At 38.2% G+C, this 25,484-nt stretch overlaps 1 protein-coding gene across 1 annotated transcript; it reads left to right on the plus strand.

Annotated features, from left to right (window-relative positions):
* The first annotated feature begins 357 nt into the window (after nt 1–357).
* On the plus strand, nt 358–25,483 carry mettl24 (methyltransferase like 24). Its single transcript, XM_033990582.2, has 5 exons — nt 358–893; nt 16,896–16,994; nt 18,930–19,063; nt 22,652–22,877; nt 24,618–25,483. Exons 1-5 carry the CDS (start codon nt 621–623, stop codon nt 24,930–24,932), a joined length of 1,047 nt encoding a protein of 348 aa, XP_033846473.2. The 5' UTR covers nt 358–620; the 3' UTR covers nt 24,933–25,483.
* The last annotated feature ends 1 nt before the right edge of the window (nt 25,484 follows it).

The raw sequence follows: 25,484 nt of genomic DNA on the forward strand, positions 1-25,484 counted from the left end.
TATTTTTCCCCCGCAAAGAAATTGTGATTTTTGGGGATGGGCCAATTGAATATCAGGGTTGCAATGTGTCGGCACTTCCAGTCTCCATGCGCTGATGAACAACTATCTATAAATATGTCAGTAAAAATACAGCTTTAGTATTGCTTCCAAATGCGATTATTCCACATATGTTGTCCATTTTTGAGCTCGACAAGTAAAGGCCAATATGGGACTTGCATAAACTTCTAGTGCAGCACACGTCCCGCCCAAGGATAGGGTTTCAGAGTAACTCGAGAGTCATCCCGGAGGAGGGGGACGCGCCAGCATAGCGGTGCCTGTGTGTGCGATGTACGCCGATAAAAAGAACAAGAAAAGAAAGGGGCGTGTGTGTTTGGGGGAACTTGAGCGCGTGAGGAGGGAGTTACTAAAGTTTTCAAAGAGGTTTGGCACGTATTGTACTGGCTAAACCGTTTACGCACAATCTGGGATGCATGCTGACACGTGGTTGAGTTTATCCCTGGAGGTGTTCTTGATTTTAATAACTTTGGGACGGGAAATAATGGGTTAGAAAGCAACGGCAGAAACTTGGGGTTGACTTTATAAACGCAGAATGAGTTTGTGAAGCGCGGACACCTTTCTGGATGGACATGCGGAGACAGACACCTTTGCTGTTGCTGCGTCTCGGGTTGGCGCTCTGTGCAGTGGGGTTGTGCGTGCATGTTTACCTGGAGATGAACTCGAGAGATGCGGCTGTAACGAAGCAGGAAATCACCACTCAGCCCAACAGAACCAAGGACGAGTCTGGAGAGGCCCCAGAGGACAGGAGCGTGAAGCAGAGAATATCTCATGTGAGGACGTTAAAAAAGGAGGCCAAAACTAAAGATGTGCACTCAGCTCTCCAACATCGCAGAAAGGTAGGATCTCTGCTGTTAAAAGTGCACTATCTAACTGTTCTGGAGGGCATGCCACCTGCTTGTCTCTATAAAAGATGTGATTCCTTTGCCTGGAATGTGTCACAGTGCCATTAAAGCACTTACCCTTGTTTTTATTTCTTACAAACTCCCTAGAAAACTGTGCATTCTTACTGCGAGAGGGATCTCTTCTCCACAGATCAGACCAGTAACTTGGTGAGGCCACTTGCTCTTCTCCATGCAGAGATAAATAGATGTCATACTGTGAATCATGGCAAAGCAATCTCCATGAAGATAAGCAGTGTCCCTCATCTCCACCATGATAGTCACATAGTGCACCCTTAAAATGTGTTTTTTTTGTGGCGGAGTTATCAGACATAATGGCCTAAAGAGCATTTCCCTGAATCTCTGTGCGTCACTCGTCAAAGCTTTGTAATCTCTGGACTGTGATGGTGGAGGAACAGCACAGTAATATCAATGAACCCTTAGAAACTGAAGAAGACAATTTGTAACTGAGAATTTTAGTAAAACATACATTGCAAACAGTAACAGAGGCCTACATGACAAAGTGAAGGTGGGCCATGGTTAAAGGTGTAGCTAGTGGAGCAATTGAGTGTTAATGTTATTACTTTACCTGGAATGTGAGATTAAACATAGCTGTTGCACATTTATTTAATTACAGGTGTTTTTATTACTTAAATACTATGACAAACATGCATTCTTACATTGAGCAGTGTCAATGCCGCAGATATGACCTATAACTTGATTTAGGGCACAACCTGCTTGTCTCCATGGGGAAAATAAAAGTTACATTGTGCACCTTTAAAAGTGGATGATGGAATTTTTTTTACTTGAAACCAGTTAGAAATACAAAATTAATATTCTTAATTCAAGTGTTTTTAATTCATGTAGATCTTCTGTTTTCACCATAGAAATGCACCACACAAACTTAACACCAGCTTCATGGCTAGCTGCAAATGTGCAACAAAGGGCTATTCAAATGTCTCTGGGAGCAAACACTGCTATTCATAAAGGCTCACATGCACACAGGTCTGAAGGTTCGACCTTTGACCTGTTAAGGGAGTGTTCAAGAAGCAGCTTAACTAAACTCTCACTTTCCCTGTGTGCACCTTGTCTGCTCCCCCTCTGTGTCATGGTGGTGCCCCGCATTGATTTAGACGCAGCATCCCACATCCATCTTTTCCTTTTGTTCTCTATAACAGCCTGCTTCCTCTGAAAGACTGACAGACATAGTTTTGTTCATCGTGAAAAATGCTTTCTGTAAGAATGCCTGCTTCTCCACAGATCTGACCTGTTACTTGGCCTTGTGGCGTCAACTATTTCTCTCAATAGACACAAATAGGTTTACGGTTCAACATTTCAGGCAAAGAACATTTTCGTGGAAACAAACAGATGATGGACCCTCCACGAGAAAAGCTAGTGTTAGCTCAGTAAATAGTTGTCTTCCCTGTATAAATGTCTCATTATTTCCCCTTTTCTCATTCCCATTGCTATGCCTCTCCATGTCCATTGTGGTAAATCTTTAATGGATTAGACTGTGCTAGGGTTGAGAGCTGGTTTTTAAATGCTCTGAGAATCACCGCAGGGCTATTGTGCCACACTGAGACATTGGCCACTTTGCTCAGCATTAATATTACATTCCACCATATGCTCCTCTTTCTGGGCTTATGAACACTAAATTTGTCACATAAGGCACCTCAGGGGGGGCCCTGACAGAAACTGTGTCATATGTTGGTGCCATTTAGCTCTTGTGCAGTGTGCTTGTTTCCCTGAGGCTCTCATCATGGAGATCACTGCAGTTCTGTCATGTTTCATCCTCCTGTTCTACTTACTGTGTCGTTCTTAATTTTAAACTTCTAGCTACTCCTTTCCTTCTTTTTTTGTCTCAGGAGTAGCTGTTCTTAGCTGGCTATACACTGACTCCACACATATTCATGGACTGCAGAGGAGAGGGAATAATGGGCTGCTGCTGTGTTGTGCTGGAAGGAAAGAGCGTGTCAGGGGCACACACTGTGACCTTGGTAAATAAATGTATGGAGACTTACCATAGTGGGAAAAACGATTATTGTGATATTTTAGTGCTGGAAATGGCAAAAATAAGACATACTTATAAATGCTTTAACACAATTAGGCACCCAAAACCATGCAAATAGTGTTTTCTGTCTGAATATAGTCGGGATCAGATTCAAATTCACTTTATCTGTAAAATCTGAAATGAACACAAACCAATGATAAAAATAAGCACTAATGGTTGACTGGCAGACTTGAAGTTGGCTAAACTGTATGACCAATCTGTAGTTTATTACAGATTATTTCAACACCTGTTCATATAAGACAGTTACATAAGACAGAACAAGGCACATTTCATTAGTGAGCAGCTCTGGTCCGAATACAACCACATTTTCAGAGTCGTATTGATATCAGTCTGCAGTTTTAATGTGAAGATCCATAGAGTCAGTAAATTGCTTAAGTTCAGGTATTGCTTTATTGGATGGGCATCTGGGCTAACAGACCTTTTGGCACGATCAGCTGTAGCTTCTGTTTGGCTGTCTTCACTGCAGCAGATTGTGGAGATGCCTCTGACATAAACTGTAATCTGTTTATGAGCAGCTGCGCATGTGAAAACACTGGGACATTTTCTTCATCCTCTCCAGTTCACAAATATTTGTTTGAGGGATGGCACATCGCCAAATGGGAAGAGATCTATTTTTCTCTTTTAAGTATCTGCTGTTATCTGTGCGTGACAAATGGAGCTGCATATAATGTTTAACACACTGAAAAACCCACTCACTTCAGTTGGATCTACATGCTCATGCTCATGAACACTTGAAAACAGCTTCTAATGATGTGCAGTTTGGGGAAGTGCACATGTGACTGTTTAACCTTATCCAGACAATAATACAAAAACTAGAAAAAGAAATAAAAGTAAAATAGACATCTTTGAGGTTATTTCGTCTGTTATTTTTTAATGATCATGGGTTAAGTTCTAGATTTAAATAATTCACATTTATTTGTCTTGTCTGACTCAGTTAAAGTGCCTATGACAGGTTAGGCTACTGATTTTAATTGAACATAATTAACATCATGATATTCAAGATTTTACTAAAAATCTTGCCTAGTTTTTCTATTTTAAAAATTTTGGTGAAGTGATTTTGGTATAATTTGACTTCCTGATTGGACACGGGCAGTAGATATGGCATATGTAGAGATGTCCATAACTGTTACCTAGCAACCATAACATTAATGAGGCCCAAAACTTGTATAAATTGCACACTAATTATGATTAGACTAGTACGAACAGATGGCAATACTTTTATTTAGTTAAATCAGTGTTTAATCTTTCGGAAAAATGTGTTCCTTTTCTGTAAATTGTGCTTCCATTTCTGTGATGATGACATAGATTCAGCACTACTCCCTGTGTTTTTGTACTTTTCCTCTGTACTTTTTTCCCCCACAGACTGTCAATTAACTATGATAAATATTGGCCGATATATCTGGCCAATATTTGAACGTTTTAGCATATCAGCTATTGGCCTTAAATTTCCAACATAGGCCAATATTTTGTTTTGGTCAATCTGCTGCCGAAAAAATACACACAAAGCTTTATATTAACACTTCAATATGAATAGATAGCTGCACAAAACATGACTACATAGCTCTCTTATAGGTCTGTGGTAAAAAAAAATAATAAAAAAAGAGCTGTGGGAGAGTTTTTAGTAAATTTAAATAATATAATTTGGGAAAATGATCAAAATCAGCCTTACATATTGCCCCAAAAAATATTGGGCCATCAGTTGCTCTATATTCTAAACAACTGGTATCACCATTGGCCATAAAAAACACTATATCGGTCAATCTCTAATAAATATTTACCACAGGTGCTATGCAACCAAAACAAGTAATAATTAGGAAAAAAACATGAAAATCTGCCATATGCACATAACATTTTACTTTTACCAGTGGTGGAAGGTAAGGTAGTAATTTACTGTACTTAAGTAGAATTTTTAGGTATCTGTACTTTACTTATGCAAATTTTACAGTGGATACTTTGTGATTTTACTTCACTACATTTGAGAGAAGGTGTCTGTACATTCTACTCCACTACATTTTTGAACTGTAGTACTTTTCGTATCATTTGAGGGGTTATTTTAACTGTGCTTGCAGTTACATTCTGGCTAAAGTTTTTGAGTTCAATCCTCAGCTTTGAGTAAAAGTAAATACACAAAATCCATTAGAAAAAACAAGACAGTAATTTGTATTGCTACGGTTGTATGTATGTATAATTTTTATTTGATATCACTACATTTAACACTTTAACAAATTACCAACTCTTGTGTGGAAAACTTTTAATTTTTATTCTTTACTCTTTAAATACTTTTCTTAAGTAGATTTTTTCATGTGATACTTTTACTTTTTTTATTTTTTACCTCTGTATCTGTACTTTTACTTAAGTAACAAAATTGATTACTTCTTCCACCTCTGTCTTTTCCTAGACTGCAGATGTGGCCATATTGAGCCCCACACTTGTGACTAGGTAGATGATGTTGTGAACACTAACAACTGGTCTTGTAAAAGTAAAACATTTAAACTATAGCTGCAAGCCTTGAGCAAAACAATCTGCCAGCTCTTCTGTAAAGACTTCCTATTTTCTCTTTAAATCTATATGCTGTGTGTCGACAAGAGTGTGAATCAATAAGAGAATGAGATGGCAGCATTGTCTGTGTTGCTCACTGTTAGATGAGCGATGTACACAGAGCTTTGTTCTTTTAAAACATCAATTCTCTCTTGTCTGTTGCAGTGCCGGCAGAAATTAATTGGACGTTTGAATCGAACTTGGTGAATAATATCATTGCTTATTGTTATGTCTTATGTAATGTAATTTCCTGTGTCCTTCTCTCTGTCAATATCTTAGCTAGATATCAACAAGATGTATAGGTCAGCAGCAGATGAAACAACAGGAAATGTCTTGATGCAAACAACTGTATCTCAAGTGCTGTGGTTGATGTCATGGAAGTATCACAAGATGGTGTCGTATTGTTTCCAAGGGCCTGTGCTCATTGATGCGTGGGCCCAAAAATAATTTTCTCAATTTTTTCAATACAGGCTAGCGCCTCCCACCATGTAACGTCAGAAACGTGTACAGTACTGATCTGTTCTAATCAATCAGTGCAGTGGCGGCTAAAGCGGGGCTAGCGTGGGGTCTGAGTGGGCCTAGGCTACATCTTATCTTACAAAGCTAATTTAGAAATGCAATAGAATCCCTACAAAATTGGCTCTTGTGGAAGCTGTGGATGCCCTGTCAGCTGGACACGGGCAGTTTGAATTTCCAAAAAAGGCATTGTGCTCTATTCTTTCAGGGCCTAAGCTCCTTGGGAGCTGCAGTACCTATGGAGCGGCCACTAGTCGATCTCGCCCTGGGAGGGGGAACATCTTATCCAGTTCTTTTTATAGATCCATGGTTGATGTTTACATAGAGAAGTTGAAAAAGTCTACTTCCTGGTCAGCTTGTCCTGCTTGTCTTGCATGAATCAGAGTAAGTCAGAACTTCACCGCTCTTTTTACAGAATTTTACACAGTTTAAAATACATGTGTAAATGCTGCATCTATTTACACAGCTGTAGATGCTTCTCAAATAATTACTTGGAGAGTTTCCAAATGGAGAAGGTTTTTGAATTAATGTGTATCCTTATATGTAATAATGAGTAAGCAAATGACTAACACTAAACTTGATCCAGATTTTTGTCTCATCAGATAAAAAAAAGGGTGGGCTTAGATTAAATTCCACAAGATGTAATGAAAAGCCAAATATTTTGTTTTAAAATTTTTTTCCAGTGAAAGTTGCTCAAGGTTGCACTCTATTATAATGTTTCTTACACTCTTCAGCAGTCTAATTGTGTAATATAACCTCTTGGCTGTACCCTGAATGTTGGCAAATTAAAAAATATCAAGCCCATCAAGAAGAAAAATCTTGTGGCATGACATCTTGTCCCATTCAGAAAACAAATTGTGTTTTATGTCTTTAAAAAAAATACACGCACTATCCACATCAATTTGTAAACCAGTGGCATATACTGTAAACCTAATGCAAACAAACCTAAAGCACAACAAAAAATGTACTAATTGCCACAACATACAGGATAAAGACCCAATACAATTATAGTGCTGGATAAACTTATATAATTCCGAATGTGTTCTTCAACCTCCAGCTGACACCAGTGGGGACAGGGGAGTCACATGGAATCAGCAGCCCAGAAGGTGACATGTTACCTGGGTCATGGCGTGTTCTCACTGGCTCTGCTGACCAAAAATATATATCTCCCCCCACTATAAATAGCCCCAACCTGATGAACTTATTGGCCCAGCTATGAGAATATCACTGAATGCTTGATCTAACACATGGTATAGGCCCCAAGGAACAGACAAGTTTTAACATAAAAGTAGAGATTTATACCTGTGGACACAGACTCAGTGGATCATTGAAATTATTTTTATGGCTCTTAAATATAGAAACTAATAAGTAGAAAATGTTTGACATAAGTTTAGTGAAGTACTCATTGAACTATACATGTATTTGAAGCCAGGATTTTAGGCTGTAACAAGCTGGAAATGTCATGCTGCTTTAAAAAAAATTCCAACTGTTTAAAGTTCAGACTCGGAGTGCACAGTGTAAACATTGAGATATTCAGTGCCAAATTAATAAAGTATTTCATCCGTTTCAGTATGTGTTTGTGGTTTCATATCTAGGAGTTTGGAGCCAAATTTAGGTTCAAATTACAAGTATTGCGGTCATCAACATCTTTATTTATCAGAAAATAATAATGTTTTTCTTTTTAAGACATTTGTTTCACAGGTAGGAGAGGGTTGCCAAAATAGGGGTTGCTGGGAGATAAAAGTTGGATTCAACAGATCTAAACTACAGGCTTCAAAATCAAAGTTGCCTTATGTTTTTCTAAGTTTCTGCAAATGGCATCACTTATAATTTACATGGTAACCTCCTTGGAGAGTGATTAGTAAACCAACGTGACCCAAAAAAAAACAAGCTAGCCTGGATTGTGTGGCAGTTTATAGTACTTGCACAAAGAGGCTATTCATACTGTCAGGACTTTATAGAACATGAGCAGCTAATTAACCATTGCCATAGTTTTTACATATACAACACACTACTGACTCTTAAATGCAAGTAAATCATGCTCCAATGAATAATGAAAAGCACATGTTATACAGAGAGAGTCTAGCTATAGTTCTCGACACTGGCTCTGTTGTGTTCAGTATGGCTGCACAAAGACACTTAAGAGGGTTCAAAGTCAGTGTCAAAATGTCCCAAACTGTTGATGGGACAAAGCTCCCCTCAGACGTGGAGGACTTGTCGGGAACATTCCTTGGAGATCCCCAGTCTACTTCTGCATGCGAATGTGAATGAGAGCATTGACCCATCTGCACCACCAAACCTCAGTCCTGCTTTAAAGGCATTCCAGCTTAAATGTATATAGAAGTTGGCACAGTATTTGACTTTTTTCATTCTTCTGTCTAATGATTTAAAGCAGGGTTTGTCGGTGGAATTTTCAAAGAATTTCAAATCAATAACCTATCACTACCGCTGCAAGATAGGGCCAAATGTAGCCAGGGGTCAGAAAAAGAAATGTGAATCCTAATCAGTGTGAGAGGATTGATTTACTGGACTAAAACATTAGGGCCTCATTTATCAAATGTTCGCTTGCATGATAAACAGAGAACAAAGCTAAAAATGGAGCAAAAACCAAACGCAATTTCTCACATAAACGCTAAAGAAGATGCAGCCCAGTTTTGCTCCTATTTCCCTCACACAGAGGAGATGCTGATTTAATGGGTGCTGCTGGATTTAATATGGGACATTTAATATTGATTTTAAATGCTTTAAAATGACTCATAAGAACAAATAAGATAATAACGTTGGTTTCAAAGCAGCACTAATAAACTATAAGGTCTTTACGCTTTAGTCCTGGTCCTCACAAGTTTTCCACTGACCCGGAGCATTCCTCAACAGCTGTCCATTAAACTGGTCTTTCACACGTCACACGTACTATAGCAGAGACTAGGGGGTCCAGCCAGCATGTACAGGGATCCTGGATGAGGCACAATGTGTGTCCTGTCCTGTCTCTGGAGAGCTCCAATGCCACTCTCACATCGTGCATGTATTTCTACGATTTCATCCCGCATTTGAGTCCAAAGCGAAAAGGATAACGCTGGTTAACCTGCTGTTAAGTTTTAACGGGTCCCCATCAGATGCTCCTTAATCCAAATGATATGCGAAAATGGCGCAAATGTTAATTTGTTAACACAGCCCATGGGAGCTGAGGCACACAAACTTTTGCACTTGCTGAATGCTCTCATTTACATATCATTTTTACGGCAGAAATAATACGTGCAGTTCCCACTGGCAAATCACACATAACACACCCACAAAGCACACTTTTTAACACCTGGATTAAGAACTGAGGCCCTTAGAGAGAAAAATCCATTTCTGTGTCACAAGGTTATCTGTAAGAGCAACCAGTAGTTTAATTAGTATTGGTGAAACTGTTTTGCAATACTTAAAATTTAAATCTTTTTGAAAATTATATGTGACAGACTCAACCCACACATTTTATCTAAACAGAATAGACTGAAAAGCACTGAGAAACATAGAAAAAAGCTATAATATTTCACAGTATGGCTTAAAAATGATGTATCTCCATGGAGAATGTTACGAAGTATGGGTTTATCTTCCAGGTGACGTACCACTTCCAGAAAATTACACTGTGTTGCTATAAGAGCAACATGAGCCAACCAACACATTGCCAGCCTTGTTCTAAGTCCATGGTGCTGTGTTGTCATAGCTCTGTCTCGTGAAATAAGTGTCATATCGAACTCAGCGTGGTGTAGCTCAAACCCAAACGCACAATCAGGGATATCGCTCAGGAACACTCACTTTCCTTCAGCCATGCGCATTTTCTCTGAGACACTGAAATAGCAGGGCTCCATCTGTCTGTAGAGATCGCGCAGTCAACAACACAGAATCCCATCATATGCGCAGCTTTTTTCCTTTACATGTTAACTCTCGTGTGAACATCTTGTATTCATGAATGCGAGAATGAGTGAAGTTACAGCCAGAGGTCTGTTTCCAAGGCAACGGCCAATTCTACAGAGATTTATGTTGACGTGTCGTGCCACAACAAATCAGAGGACTCTACCGAATCTGCCTAATGTGCGTGGATTCCTATACGTGTGTGTGTCCATGTGTGAATGCCCATAGATAAGAACAGCTTTGGGTTATCAGAGAAGAAATAACATAGATATACATAAAGTCCAATAGAATATTACGCTGAACTGATTTTTTGATTTATTTTTTGATTTATTTTTTGATTTTTTGCCTGTTTTGTTGCACAAGTTTCTTTTACAGTTTTCTAACATGGAATTCAGCTGACTTTTATTAAGGCATTTTAGATTAATATTGTGATTTAAAATGTCCAAATGATAACATAATGACCCATGGGTTTCATAGATTATAACTATATAGCAAACACAAGTGCAATATGTCTTCTTTTGACCTGTTAGCGTCACCTTCTCCATGAAGATAGATCAGATTAATGTCATTCTGTGGAACATTCCAAGCAAAGCAATAGCATCTAGGTCACAATAATTACTATATCAACTTATTTTTCAATATGCAGTCTCAATGGGACTTCCTGATAAAATAAAATAAATAAACTAACATATGATAGAAAGAACAATATTTCTTCAGGCTAAATAAATATCCTGTCTACCTTTTCCTGGAATTTTTGACTTATTTTGTAGCAGCATTAAGCCTATTTGGTAATATTTTAGCTAGTTTGTCAAATAATTAACTATCTAGCTAACTATTTATGAGATTTTGTAGATAACAGAACAAATTACCAGTATTTTAATTGGTCTATTTAAATTTTGTTTGACTTTTTTTTACAATATAGTTCACCTCTAGACAAAGGTTTACTGGGATAATCCTGCTCTAGGGTTATTGTGTCAGTGGCATAAAGTAGTTTCAATATTATCGTTTAGCATGATATTTTTCTGCAGCAACATGTTGTACTTCAAAATTTGTTATTGTGACAGGCCTAATAACATCTCCACAGAGACAAGTTCTAGTGCACCTTTAAATCACCAATGATAACTGCTGGAAAATGGCTCTTGTTTATGTTCTGAAGATTGAAGTTACAGCAGTGTCTTAATGACAGCCTACCTGAGAACAGACAGTTAAATTATATACTGTACAATAAGAAGCATGTACTAGGCTATTTATATTCAAGCAGACCATGGAGTATATAGAGGGACAAAACAGTTACTGTTGTGCACCTCCGGTGATGGCAAAGTGTGTTGACTTTGATGGGCTTTGATTTACAGCACGTGGGCAGGTGGAGCTGGTGCCAAGTAGCTCGCAGAATGAGTGAGGAAGTTAGACACTGCATCTGCATGTATGAAAAAAGACTAAGAATTCCTGGTTCAAGTCAGCCATTAATATATATACACATTTGTATTTACTTGTCCTTTGTTTGTAAGGTATCTGTCTTATAAAGGGTATTTTAATTGCCCATTTGTGAATAGAACCTGGGGGCCTGTGGGGGTTGTAGCTATACACCAATCTAGATCTCAATATGTCACTGCAGCAACAGTTGTTAACACAGTATAACGCAATTATCTTAAAACCAGCAGTCTGAACCCCAGCTAAAACCATGCAGACTGTCAAATGGTGTCCTTGGTCAAGACACTTCTTAAGTATGAACGTGGTCTGTCTGTGAGTGACTATTAGTGATAGTTGTAGAGACGACTGGCATAGATGGGCAGCCATGTTAGCCCCAGGACAGCTGTGGCTACAGAGGTAGGCTTGGAATGTCCATGCTGTTCGTGGGCTTTAGCTTCCTGTTATATGGTGCCATTTTGAGGACGGTTGACCATTCAGGGACTGAATAATATTTAGTTTCAAATTGCTATGGCAACCATTTTCTTCATTCTGAAACTTATGGATAAGACATTTGCATTAATACTTTTGCCAACCCTGATAAGCGACAATGCTACTTCTTTTTAATATCACATTTAAAAAGCAAACACACCCACTATACCATCTCCGCTGGCGGTATCCTGTTTCACGTCACCCCTCCTTTGAGACCGGGCTAAACTCAAGTGAGATTACTGTCTTTATTAAAAAAGATGAGTGTAATCCCTGCTTTAATTCACTTATGTCTCTCTCTGTATGGAGCAGTGAGCAGGATTGGCCCCAGAGGCAGGTCTCCTTGTGATATATGACGCAGCAAGACATGAAGACAGCTGGCTTTGCACCGCCTGCCAGTCCCCATATCTCCAGATAAAAAGCCAGACTAAGAGCTTATAAAGCAGAGTTTATGTGATTATCCCAGATCTCAAATATAGACACAACTAAAGCCTGTCATTTCTAAAATATACACTAGAAGAATAAGAATAAGATCAGTCATTGACTGTTTTGACAAAGATAAATTTGATTAATTATTATGACTTCTGAAGAGGAGTGCATAAAAGCAAATATTACAACTTCAGGCTTGTCTGTATTTGGTAAGAATTACAGTGGAATATAGAATTGGCATAATTTCCTGAACAAGAGGTCAAATGGTGTCCTTGGGTGCAAAAAAAAACCCCAAAACAAAACAAAAAAAACTTGTAGGAAATGTATGTTTCTAATATTAAAATGCTACCTTACATTTAAGTGCAATCTCCATGTTTCTGAAAAATCTCTTCTCCTCTTGCGATCACACAGATGCAGCCTGTCAAAGAGCCTTAAACTGGATTTGCTCTGCAAAGTGTAACAATATATTCATGGGTGTGTTGACCTAAAAGCCCTGACCTCCCGCCTGTACTGGCTGCTGGTGTTTTTCTAACTCACCTGGACTCTGGCTCAGAGCAAGAATGAAAAAGTGGAGAAGCTGTTTTTTTTACATTCATCTATCCTGGCTCTTTACCAATAGACAGAGCTAACCTGCCAGCAGGCCTGATTTGTAACTTGCCCCAATGGCGCCGCCTCATTCTACTCATTGAAATAAATAAGTTTAATACCATACCGTGGAACATCAAGCAAAAACATTACCTTGAAGATAAGCAGATGGTGGACCCAACACCAATAAAGTTACATAATGCTCCTTAAAACAAAATAAAATGCACAAATGTGTCTTTCCCTTTTCCAGTGTCCCTCTTTTGGTTTGACACATGACTTGTTTACTCATGATTATGCCTTGAACTGCTTGGACATTGATTAGATATTGACTTGTTGGTCCCTGTGTTCTCTATTTCTACACAACCTTTTTATCAGGTGCTCAATCGTGCATCCTCCTTTCCTAGGTGGATTATTCACGCTCGGGCCGGCAGCTCACACCTCTCTCACACCCACGCTGAGGGGCACAGACTCTGCAACACCTTCTGCTCCTAAAGGCATGTAGGGCACAGGGAGAGGGCCGGAACACAGGTGCAGGGAAGAGACTTATGATTGCTACCTTATATTATATGTATGTACACTATATTATGCATGCAGAGAGTGAACATTTTAAAGTTCAGTTTAGAGTCAAATTAGGGCTGCACTCTACTAAAAAAATTCTTGGTTTACTAAAGAAGTGAGGCATGGCGCTGGGAAAAGCTCTAAAATGTTTAGGATCTTAGTAAAAAAAAACAAACAAACTGATATGTATGAATAAACAGCACCTTTAGAAGATTAAACTGCCACATCATTTTTCTTTCTGCAATTTTACTTGTAAATGTGAATCTTAATAAAACACTTAGTTGACTTATAAAAACTGGCCAACTAAGACACCATTGACCGATTAATCAACTAAAAGACTACATCCCTATGTCAAATATGCAGCAGAATATAGAAATATATAAGTGATTTTTTTTTTTTGGCAAAAAATTTCCTGGGGGAGAATGCCAAGACTCCCCTTACACTTTTGAGTGACATTATTTTTTTGTATTTTTATAAAACAACCATGCTGGAAAAAAAGGTGCTTGAAGATCGGTGATGGATGGCTGCATTACAAACACTCCCGGTAGATTTTACAGCCCCATTCTGCCCCTGTATACATACAAATGAGTTAGATCATTGTTATTCCATTTTGGAAAAAAGGGTGTTGTACATATGTATTTTTGGAAATTGTGTGTTTTGGGGGGAATGTTTTTCACAAATCATTAAACATCATCTTGTACTTTTCTTTGTCTGGCACTTCTTTCTGATCCTGTACCTTGAGTGTCCCCTCAGCCTTCCAGACACTTCTTTGTCCTAGATATCTAGCCCTAATCAGTAGTCCTGTCCAAGCCTGTTCTGAGCTGGTGCATGCAAATTGACTACAATATTCAGAGGGCAGTTTGGAGATGCACTAAGGAGCACCAAGCTGTCAGTACAACTATATGGATACAATGGACTTTTCCTCGTGATAATATGAGATCAGAGTAGGAAGGAATTATAAAGAAGTTTATAATTGGTGGATAATCTAGAGAGAGCCGGTTAATGGCCATCGTAATTATAGTAATGCTTATGCCATGATGATAGCAATTATGGAAATCTCAATTCAGCATGGGTAATGCAATCTGGGCAGCATTAGTAAAAAAAACAACTGTTGGCTAGGTATGGGAACAAGCGTCTTTTAGAAAATGTTAATAGCCATAACATGATTAGGCAAATGTCAAAGTATTTGGTGTTGGTAATGTCTTCAATGTCCTTCAGCCTGTTTCTCTCTACTGCTTAAAATTGATTATTGTTCTATAATTTCATAATTTATATTTAACTATGTTCTCATGATTATTGTATGTCTCAGACCTCATGGATATTGGTTGTTATTGACTTCGTACACAGATCAGTTCTAATGCTTTGTCTGTGCAGATTCTGTAACTGTCCATCCTCCGCAGATGTTTTTGCTCTCGTCTTGGTAAATCAAGCAGCGCCCTCTTGACAACTTCATCTACATTTTCTCCTCCTTTTTTGTGCATTTTGGCCAAAATGCCTCATTTTACATATTCATTTGTTTCCAGGAGCAAAATCTGCCCTGTGTCTTTAAAGCTTCTATAAGAGACGCACATCTGATCATGCTTTTTAGCGTGTCCAAAGCATTTAGCACATACGCAAATGCTTAGTAAATATACACCAAAGTATGCGAGTGGGTTAAGATATAGGGCTTGATGAATACATTGAACAGATGGAGGAATGCTGCTTGTGCATTATAAAGACGACGTAGCTTAGAGAGGCTCGCCAAGAACTCAGATGTTTTGACACCACAAATCGATGAAGGGCCTGATGCCAAACCCTGAGTGACAACACCGTGTGGGCTCAGCTTCTCATCTATTAAACAGGACAGCCCATTGTCTATGTGTCTGTGGGCTGGTCCTGGATCAGTGGAGGAGGAAATCACAGTGGCCAGCCCTGTCACAGATAATGTATTGTATTAACACTGCACAGAGGAGAACCGAGACGAATCTGGCAATATGGGCCCGGGCTGTTGGCAGTAATGAAATCATTTGTGGCGTGTATTGAATATGAGATTTGACCTTTTATCACCCACTTGTTTTAAATGTACTGTGTCTATGACTGGAGATGGAATGTTAACATGAAATACCAAATAATAATGTTATCGTTTTCTTCCTGTTTGAGTTCTTCCTTTTGTCAGAAATGCTAGATGGCTCGATTAGAAAGGCTCATATTAAAATGTCATCATTTTTTGCTTTGTGATTTCTACTTATCTTGAAAATATAAAATTATCGTAACTTTTGTCTTTCAGAGTAAATGAAATGCTGACAATTGTCCACCCAAAATAGCTTCTGGCACATATCACAAATTTGTCACAAAATATCAAAATAGCAGTATGTTGTTGGCAGCAGTAGTGATATTATGAATATAGTTTTTGTGTGGCAATGCTACAGTTGTTTTTGCCATTTAGAGAATGACAAAACTGTCATTTTTTGTTTTGTTTATTGGTTTATTTTAACAGTGACCATGTGCAAACACATTAATCTCATAAAAGAAGAGATGCTTTACACCAGATTTAGCTAAACCTCGTTTCCATCTGCAGGTTACACTCATTCATTTACAATCAGACCATGCATTCTCCCATTCTTTTATTTAAAAACATCACCTCCACATTCCCACATTTAGAATTACTCAAACATTATGTAAAAAATTACCATATAAGCTGCCACATGCAAATCAGTGTTGATAGAGCTGACTCCCTAAAGGGACTTTTCTAACATTATGAGAGAAGTCCCTCAGGTCAGAGGAGAGTTTCAGTCTGTTTGGGAGTTAGTGACATATCGTAAAACACTATGCATTTTAATGATCACAGTACTGCCATATTATGATATTGTTGTGAATCGTATATTGTATCAAATTGTGTGGGACCCTGTGATTTGAAACCAAAATGCAAGGTAAAATCAATGAGCAATTTGAGTTTATTTTGAATAAACTCCACTTCAAAAAGACTACAGAATCAAGCGTGGGGAAATAAATTGCACATAGTAAAAGATATCTTGGGTTTCAGCTCGAGCCAGTGTCTCTTCCCTCGTCTGTGTAAGCCAGGACCTCTGTAATCATAAACAGACATTCCAGTTGAAATGAAGCAGACTCTAAAAGCATTGCTCTGCCAGTCTCCAGGAATGCATTCACATACACTATCTGCTCCAACTGTCTGACAAGAGACCCGTGTTTTTGCCCTTTCAATATGCACAGCTCTGATTCATGCTTCAAGGTTTTTCTATACAGGGCACATTATGATGGACTAAAATGGATTTGAAAATAATTTTGTCACTTACACGGCTGGGAGGAGGAAACCATGGGAACATAGTGACCTAGTTCCACCATAAGATTAGAACAAATGGTTTTACAAGAAGAAAAGTAAAGCTTGGTGTGTCTGTGCATTACTTCTACAGACTTTAATGTTTGTAAATCCTAGACTTTCTTCAGAATGAATAATGCCGTTTTTGTTGCTGTAGTCTCCTCGGTGGCATATCGACATAGAGCCCTGGGCCAGTGAGAGGCGTTCTCTGGAGGATGAAGCCAGGAGGTTTCTTAAGTACATCACAACCCCTCAGGTGAGTATATCTAGTTCATCTGCCTGTCTAAGACTATTCTATTTTGTACTACAGCCTCATGTCATATTCACCTAGAAAGTTCCTCAGTATGGCAATAAACGTTTCTATCTTGATGAATAGAAATAGATGACATCACAAGGTCAGATCTGTAAGAATGCAAGTTTTTTAAGGTATATTTGCGTAATAAAACACCCATAGTCGAATAAATTCAAGATAGGTAACTTTAATGACATACTGTGGAATCTTTCAAGCAGAACAATAACATCTCCATGGAGACCAGCAGGTGGCGGACCTCTCATGAGAAACAGATGATAGTTAGATAGATGATAGATCCATTTTAAACATTATATATATATGTATCTATATGTGTACAGAGGCTGAGTGACTTTCCAGGATTCTGCAGGTAACTGATGATAGACCAGGTTGACCAAAGTTGCTTATAATGTCCTGCTAAGGTGGAAGCCAATGAGTGATTTCTTGTTGTTGTTTTTTTTATATATATCCTCCATTATGTATACCGGTGCAATGTACACCAATATTTGTTTGTTTTTTGTGCAAGCCATATCTAAGAGTTATATTGCAGTCCGGACATTTAATCTGTGGAAAAGCTATAAAATCATATTTCAGAAAAGCTAAATACTGCAGTATAAATCCTTTTATTATAAATACTACCCAAAGGCAAGTGTCTTGGTGTAACTCTTCATTAATCATCCTCACTTGTTCAAAGCTCGTATAAAGTTTATTCCTGTATTGATGGACCTAATGCTGGAGGTCACCGCTCTAGTTTTCATACAGTAGTTAATCAATGTTATAGCGTTTGTGTTTGTATCAAAGTGCAAAAGTCAATGTTGTGATGAATTTATAAAAAGTCCTGAAAAACTCCTAAGGCAAAGTGATGAGGTTCAAATCGTTAACATGAATTTTTTTATATATTGGGCTATTGTGTTCTTCACTAATTAGTGGCATTATTGTGTATTATGTTATGAGTATGCATTATAAAAACAATACCAGCTATAGGTGAAGTTGACTTTCATGATGGTTTTGTGGTAGTAAATGTAATTTTTGTCGTAAATTATAGCCTCCTTTTGTTATGTTGAGACTGGAGAAATACTTAATAAAAGTGCATTAGATATAGTTTCAGCTTTATTCTTCATTTTGCAGCTTCAAGTGCTTAAAAACTTTCTTGGTCTGACAGGGCAGTCTTTAAACTTGTGAAGAATTAGCTCAGGGTTGCGTGTTGTCTTTCACAAAGGGGGACAGGCATAGAATGATTCTAGCACGGCGTCTATCAGGGGCAGTGACAGGCACATGAGGGGGAGAGGGAGAAGAAGATGAGGAGGAGGAAGGAGGAAGGACAGGCTTAATGCTGACTGACACAGGGCCCGTGGAGCTGTTCAAGGAGAAGGCCCATGACACTCCTGCTCAATCAATGAAGGCTACACTGTTTTACCCAAAGACTGCCACACCACACACACATACACACATTTGGCTGTGCTCTGTAGAAAGAATGTTTTTGCAAGTTTTGTTATATTGCGTAGTGATATGGTGATAAAAATCTCATTGTGATTCCATCCCAGTGACAATGTGCTATTTTGCTGTCTGTTCAACCACACCCACTCCTTCTTGGTTAAGCTCTGAGTGAATGACAGCTGGATTTAACCAGTCACAGTGAAGTGTGAACATTCAGAAGAAGCAGAAGAGTTTATTTACCTCTTTAATGCAACATAAAAATAAAGGTTACATGAATTGTGATAAAATCAAAACTGTGATATGGCTTCACGAAAGTCATATAATTTTTTGACTTGTCAGACACGCCCATTTTGTCATTTAAACACCAATATTTCACCAGATTTTAAACAACAGACAGAACCAATATGGGTCATACGGCTTAAACATATAAGTTATTGTAAAGCTGTCTTATGTTTTGATGTGCAGGTGCCCTGTCTCTCAGAGGGAGGTGATGAAGCTATGCTCACAGATGCTAAAGGAGCTTGGGCAGTGTGCTTGGATCCACAGTACAGCCTCACCCATAGCATCAAGGGGAAACACTGCAGGGTTTACTCTTTTGGGTAAGTAATATATAAGGAAATCACACAACTGCTGCAGTGTCATAATCAAAAACTCTTAATTAGTTGCTCCACTTTATGCGGACATTTCCTATATTTTAATATTGTTTATTAGTTTATTTCTATGACAACACTAACCTTAAGGAGCACAGTGAGGGACTGAGCAGAATGTCAAACTCTGTTGAACTATGAATGAACTCTTATACAGTGAAATGCAAGTGGAGAGCAGCTTTTTCTTCCAATATTTTTGCAGGACTTAGAGACAGTAAACACAACAGTATTTAACATCTCTGACTTGTTCGAAACATTTTATAACTCTGGATCTGCTTTCTGTTTTAAACATGAATGCCGCTAGGCCAAGTGACAAGTCAGAGACTTGTGGAGAGACACACCCGCTCACAGTAAGATGTGAAGATGCAAGTTAAAATAAATTAATACCTACTCCAGGCAATAACATCTCCTGTGATTCCTGTGTCGGTTTAGAAAACTATTAATCGAACAATTTTAAGCTTTTCCATTGCACTAACACAGTACATCAATCAGATTTGTAGCTATATAACTTTGCAGTATTCAGAGGTGTTTGCAAATGTGCTAATCCTATTTATGACATCTGTTCTGTGAGGGCTTGGGTGACATTTCTAATCACAATGGTAGCGTCACTTCATTATCTGCTTGTTCCTAAAGGGTTTGCTGCGTTTCAGAGAAAATGTATCAGTATCTTGTTATCTTTGATACTTGGACCAGTTGGACAACTCTGCATCAGCTATTTGGACTGGCATGTAACCGGTATCTCATCCTCCCAGACCACCTGTGAAACGATTGAGCTGGGCCGCTAAATAATAACTTGATGAAAGATAGCAAAGGTGCACTGGTATGAAGGGGTAGGGGTAGATGCTGTTGCCATGGGTGATAGACGGGCGTCAAGGGTCAAATAGTGGATATCATAGTAGGTACTGGTTATATGATAAGAAGCTTCTCATGCGGAACAACAGAGGCATCAATAGTATACTGTATTTTAATGGAATATATTAAGAGTGATAGCATAAAGTTGGAAAATATGCTAAGTGTTACTAAAGTACACAATCAGGAAAAAGGCTAAACTAACTTCCTGGTCATGCTGAATTTAGTGCTAGGTATGTGTTGATCCTCTGGAGGACTATACTTTATAAAGGACACTCACAACACCATCAACTGTTTCACATACAGTGCATATACTACTGAGCTTTTGTGTAAAGTATTTTTCAGTGTTGGTGTACTTGCAAATGACTGTATTTTTCCAAAAATATATCTTATACTGTAAGATAGGTTCAGTTGGTGATTTCTTGTGCAAATAAGGTGTTTAATAGCGTAACACTTTTACACATTTGTGGCATAAAGATAGCTAATTTGGGCATTTTGACCTTTGGTAGGTCTATGTCACAAATTATGGGATTGTATTTGGCATATCAGTGGTGAAATATCAACTCGTTCTCTTATTTCCTGTTTATTTTTCCAGTGATTAGAGTCACTGCATGATGCATCATATGGTTTTATGAAAGAGTGTATCAGCTGAATATAAGTCAGAAATGTTTTCAGGGAATCGTTCATAGCCTGGCAAAGAAATATAGCTGCTTACAGAAACAAAAATAACCAGATCTAGATGTTTTTGTGAATGTATTAATATAGTGCATCAAACCTTTCAACCATTGTTTATTTTATCACTCCAGTGCATCAGAAATAAGGAGGGTTGGATTGTGAAGTGTTCATATTATGGAAAGCTTTTAGTATTCTCTTTGGCCTCAGGCAGCAAATAAAGTCTTGATTAGAATTAAGTGCCCTTTTCCACTAAAGAGAAGCACACACTCATCTTGACCTCATACTAAAAAGTACAAAAAGAGTCATTGTAATTTCATTAGCAAGGTCATGTATTATTGAGGCAAAACAAAAGAAATACTTGAATAATAGATGCTGTGCCAATGAGAGAGCTGACCTTCACCAAAATATAAATGAGGATAAAAGGTCAGGGGTAAATGCTCTGTGTTTTTACTGACCCCTTGTGATTGGAGTGAGAATTTCTTTTGTTTTATTTGTTGATGGAATAGATAGAACATTTGCTCCAAATTCATCACAAACGTCCTAATATTTAATTCATTTTTTTGTGCTTTTTTCAATGTCACCAAAGCAACTTGTTAATATCTTTTAATAAACCATTAGATAACATCATTATATCATAGAGCAACTTAATCCACTCAATTCTTTATATGATCATCTGACCTAAAATCCTTTTCAGTTATAAAACAGAGGCTCACAAGAATAAGTCATACTGCATTAAAGAGAGCAAAAATCCATAAGGAAAGACAAATTTGTGTATATTAGCCATCTTTACAGTTTATCTTAAGAAGCATTAGGGCAGCTTTTGAATCCGGCTTATTAGTTTTCCAATGCTTTTTCAATTTGGTTGCCATGGCACTGTCAACAGAAATCTCCTCATAATAACCCCTACATTACCCTCATGTTTGAGATAAGATTTCATTGCATACGTATATTGAAGCAGTCATTTACTCTCCCCATCTTCGTACTTCGTGCAGTCTCCTGGGGAAAGAATATCCTCGGGTTTCAGACTCATGCGAAATTAGGGCCGTTGTCATAACAATTGCTGATTTAAAACAAAATAGTATATCTTTTGAAGTGAAAAAAAAAACCCTGACAATTTTGCATATAACAGGAAGCTGAAACCAAGGAATATCTGTCATCCATACTTAATCCATCCATAATTATATGTCTGTGCTGTCACCTACAAGAACATTAGTAATACTCGTATTTTTAATTATGACTGCAGTGAAATAACCCAAAAACAAACAAACAAACAATATGCTGTAAAATATTTAAGTGCTAAAACAGACCTGCTTGCATGTAAATCTCTTCTCACCTTCTCTATTTGGGTGGCGAAAAACATCTCATCCGTTAAAATGTGCAGAGAGAATTTTCCTCCCTAAAGTACAATACAGCATTAACAAGACACAGGGGGATGTAGAGACAAGCAATGGATATATGAAAAGACGCGGTGGAAATATTACATTGGAAATTAATAAGCTGAGGGACTGTGGGGTGATGGGGAAAACTGTGCAACCAGATGTATCTGAAAATGCAATCTCTCTATGCTATGTGTAGTTATGATGAGCTTCCTTTGTGTAAAATCAGGTTATAGAAAATGGATGAGGAGGGTTGAGAAATTGGTATTGAGTTTTATATGAGGTAAACATGTTCGTATCAAATATAACTTTTACTGACAACAATTCAAATGCTAATTTATTTTCTCTCAGAACGATGGATTTTTATGTACCATTTGGTGTTTGGGTTCTCAAGACAATTATCTGATCAGAGAGCAGAATGAGCTTCACGTGAGGCTCTCATTTGGGTTGCAGGTTCAATGCTGTAATCCAGTTGGTTTAAACGTAAATACCTGGTTTATAGTACTAAGCAGTATTAGTATTAGCTGTATTAGTCATTACAATGAGTTCAGCAAGACTACTTTCACAATTGTTACCATTTCCTTTTGAATGATATTAATATGTATACGTTACCATTTATTTATTATTTATTGTGTTGCAGTCTAGGGGCAGATGACTGGTCCCTGGAGCAGTCCCTGGTCAGATCAGGATGTGACGTTCACTGTTTTGACCCGAGTTTAAAGCAGTCCCACCTCCAAAAGGCCAAAATGTGGCTCCATCGATTATCAGTGGACTGGAGGGATCCCAACCCTGCTTTAGTGGCCCAGCACCAACATGCCAACACCAAGAAGCTAGCCACTATCCTCAACGACTTCGGCCACAGACGGGTAAGATTACATACAACACCTCAGCTGCAAATATTGGTTTACAAAGTCTGATGTATCAGCAGAATCCTTTGCTCCAACCTAGCTCTAGTAACTTTTGATTGTTCAACTATTATCATTATCATGCTGGATATTATCTGTTCCAAACACACGTAACAGAATGTTTTACCAGATTTCAACATACATATTCAATTAATCTCACCCACACCAGTATAGACAGCCCAAAGCCCATAAGAGCACTCATACTAACAGACTTCTGCGTTCACACAACAGAGAATGACTGAATTCTTTGGAGCGTGATGAATGGGACTTGAAGGTCAGATATGATTCCACACAATGATAATTCAATTATAACAAGACGCTGTTCTCAAAATACCAATATACTATGTGCTTGTTAAGCCATTATGTTGCCATTGTGCACAAAAGTAGAAAAAGAAATCCAAGTAAAGAATAGGAGTAGGACAACTGGCAAAGTAATGTCTCCAAGGATGCTTGTATAGATGGTTTACTGCCACATATTGTATTTCCCATCTTTATTCAACCAATATTGGATTAGTAATTATACCTTTCAGCATCACACCAATTATGGCTTTGTTTAAGGTTCTTGTTATTTTTTCTTTATAATTTGAAAAGTTACTTGTGCATGGTTTGAGTAATGGACCAAAACGATGATATCCAAATGTCCCTATGCTGCAGAATTTTTATTTAGAATTTAGAATTCAGAATTGGCCTGACAAATGGAGAACATAGCACTTGAAACAGTTCAAGGTGTTGGCGTGGGTGGATTTGTAATGTTATGGTAGATAACACAGCCGACCTGCCTTTAATGCCACATCTTTGTGATGAGCTTTTAATGCGAGTACACAGTGTGCCAGGGGAGCAGCAGCAGGCGCTTGTCAGAGGTTTCAGTCCAAAAGAAAGTGAATCACCATTAAAGGTTGAAATATGCATTTGTCAAACATTTCTTAGTCATAGTTGTGCTTATGACTTCATAGGCTATGCACTTGTCCTGAATAGCTGAGGTTACTTTACAGCACAGAATAGGTGTATTGGTCCTTGGTCAACGGCTCAAGGCACATTGGGGTTTATACCAGCAAATTAAACACAGACGTCCAAATTGAAGCTCTGGCTTGGCGTAAAACTATCAAGTGTGATTATGTGTGTATTTACATTTGGAAGAAATAGATTCTATCATAATAGAGGCAAGGAGTTGCACATAGAAAGAGGCCTATTGACTTTGGACAAGGCAGCCATGGAAAACAGTGGGAAAGGTAAATAAGCTCTAGTTAAATTAATGTCCTGTTGTCATGAAAACCACAGAACAAGAACAAGATTAAGACAATAAGGTTTAAAAAAATGCGATTATTTTTTCATCATTGTATTTTTGTGCAGAAATTATGCCCTGTATCATGTTATTTTTATTTATTAGATGTATTTATTACAAAATAGTTATAGATGATTACTGATGTTCCTGCTCAACCAATACTGTCATCTTAGGCTCCAAGTCTTTAATGGGAAAACAGTAATTTTTATAACACAAGCTGATTAAAACAGTATAAGTAACAGAGTTGTCTTTGAATGGCACGTGTTTTGAATTGTGAACACTTAAACCATGGCATACCACACATTTTCCCTAGAAACATCTATCTGAAGGTTTTACCATTTCAATGGCTCCTGACATCAGGTAACTGGTAACTGGTAACTATGGTGACCTGCACTATCACGTGTTCTTCTATATCCCAGGTGGACATGCTGAAGGCAGACATGGAGAGTGCGGAATGGAAGATCCTGGAGAACTTGATTCTGGAGGGAGTGCTGGCCTCTGTGGGACAGCTGCTTTTGGAGGTCCACCTGCACTGGGCTGGCTTCGAGGTTCCAGGAGATGAGCCTTCCGTGGTACGCTATTGGTTCAGTCTGCTCAAAGAACTAGAACATGCAAACTTCCGCCTCTTCCACGTTCACAGCAACCCTTCCAAACCTCGAGTGTTTCTACACAAGAATATCTTTAACGCAAGCAGTGCCTATACTTTAAGTTGGGTGAACACACAATGGCCCTGACTTGCATTATCTTTTCTTGGCCTTTCTGTGCAATGCTAAAAAGTGTTGGCCTTGCAGTAACCCGAGCCTTGTGGAGGCCCAATGAAGTAATTACCTTAGCAGATAGTTCAGCAGCGTGGAGGTGTTTGGCTGCAGGTCAGCTCATAGTCACTGTTGCCATGTCATTGTGCCCTGGCCCACTTTCTCTATAGACGCATATCACTGCCGCTGGCGTGCAGTTTGCCACAGCACACAGAGGACAAATCAAAGAAATAGAATAAATGTGAGGACTTGTTTGAGGAAAAGCTCATACAGACTTTGAAAGATTCTATAAAAATACAATTATGCCAGTCAAATTTATTTTATGTAAAATGTTGTAAGAAATGTAAATACATAAGAAAACTGTTAAACTGTATATGAGAATTAAAATTAAGAGAAAAATAATTCAATAATTGAATTTCTTTAGTGAATCAAACGTCACTCAACCTTTCAACATAGAAATGTGATGTAGAAACTTGAATGAAATGAACCACTAAGTAAAATAAATGGCACATTCTCTGTACAACCAAAGTA

The sequence above is a fragment of the Periophthalmus magnuspinnatus genome, chromosome 24 (assembly GCF_009829125.3).
Source record: "Periophthalmus magnuspinnatus isolate fPerMag1 chromosome 24, fPerMag1.2.pri, whole genome shotgun sequence".
Classification (NCBI taxonomy): Eukaryota; Metazoa; Chordata; class Actinopteri; order Gobiiformes; family Gobiidae; genus Periophthalmus; species Periophthalmus magnuspinnatus.

Bases quoted from the DNA above. Each gene is read 5' to 3' on its own strand.
- mettl24 (XM_033990582.2), top strand. From the start codon at position 621: ATGGACATGCGGAGACAGACACCTTTGCTGTTGCTGCGTCTCGGGTTG. The intron at 16,995-18,929 runs GTGAGTATATCT...TTTGATGTGCAG, and splicing joins AGTACATCACAACCCCTCAG to GTGCCCTGTCTCTCAGAGGG. The intron at 22,878-24,617 runs GTAAGATTACAT...TCTATATCCCAG, and splicing joins ACGACTTCGGCCACAGACGG to GTGGACATGCTGAAGGCAGA.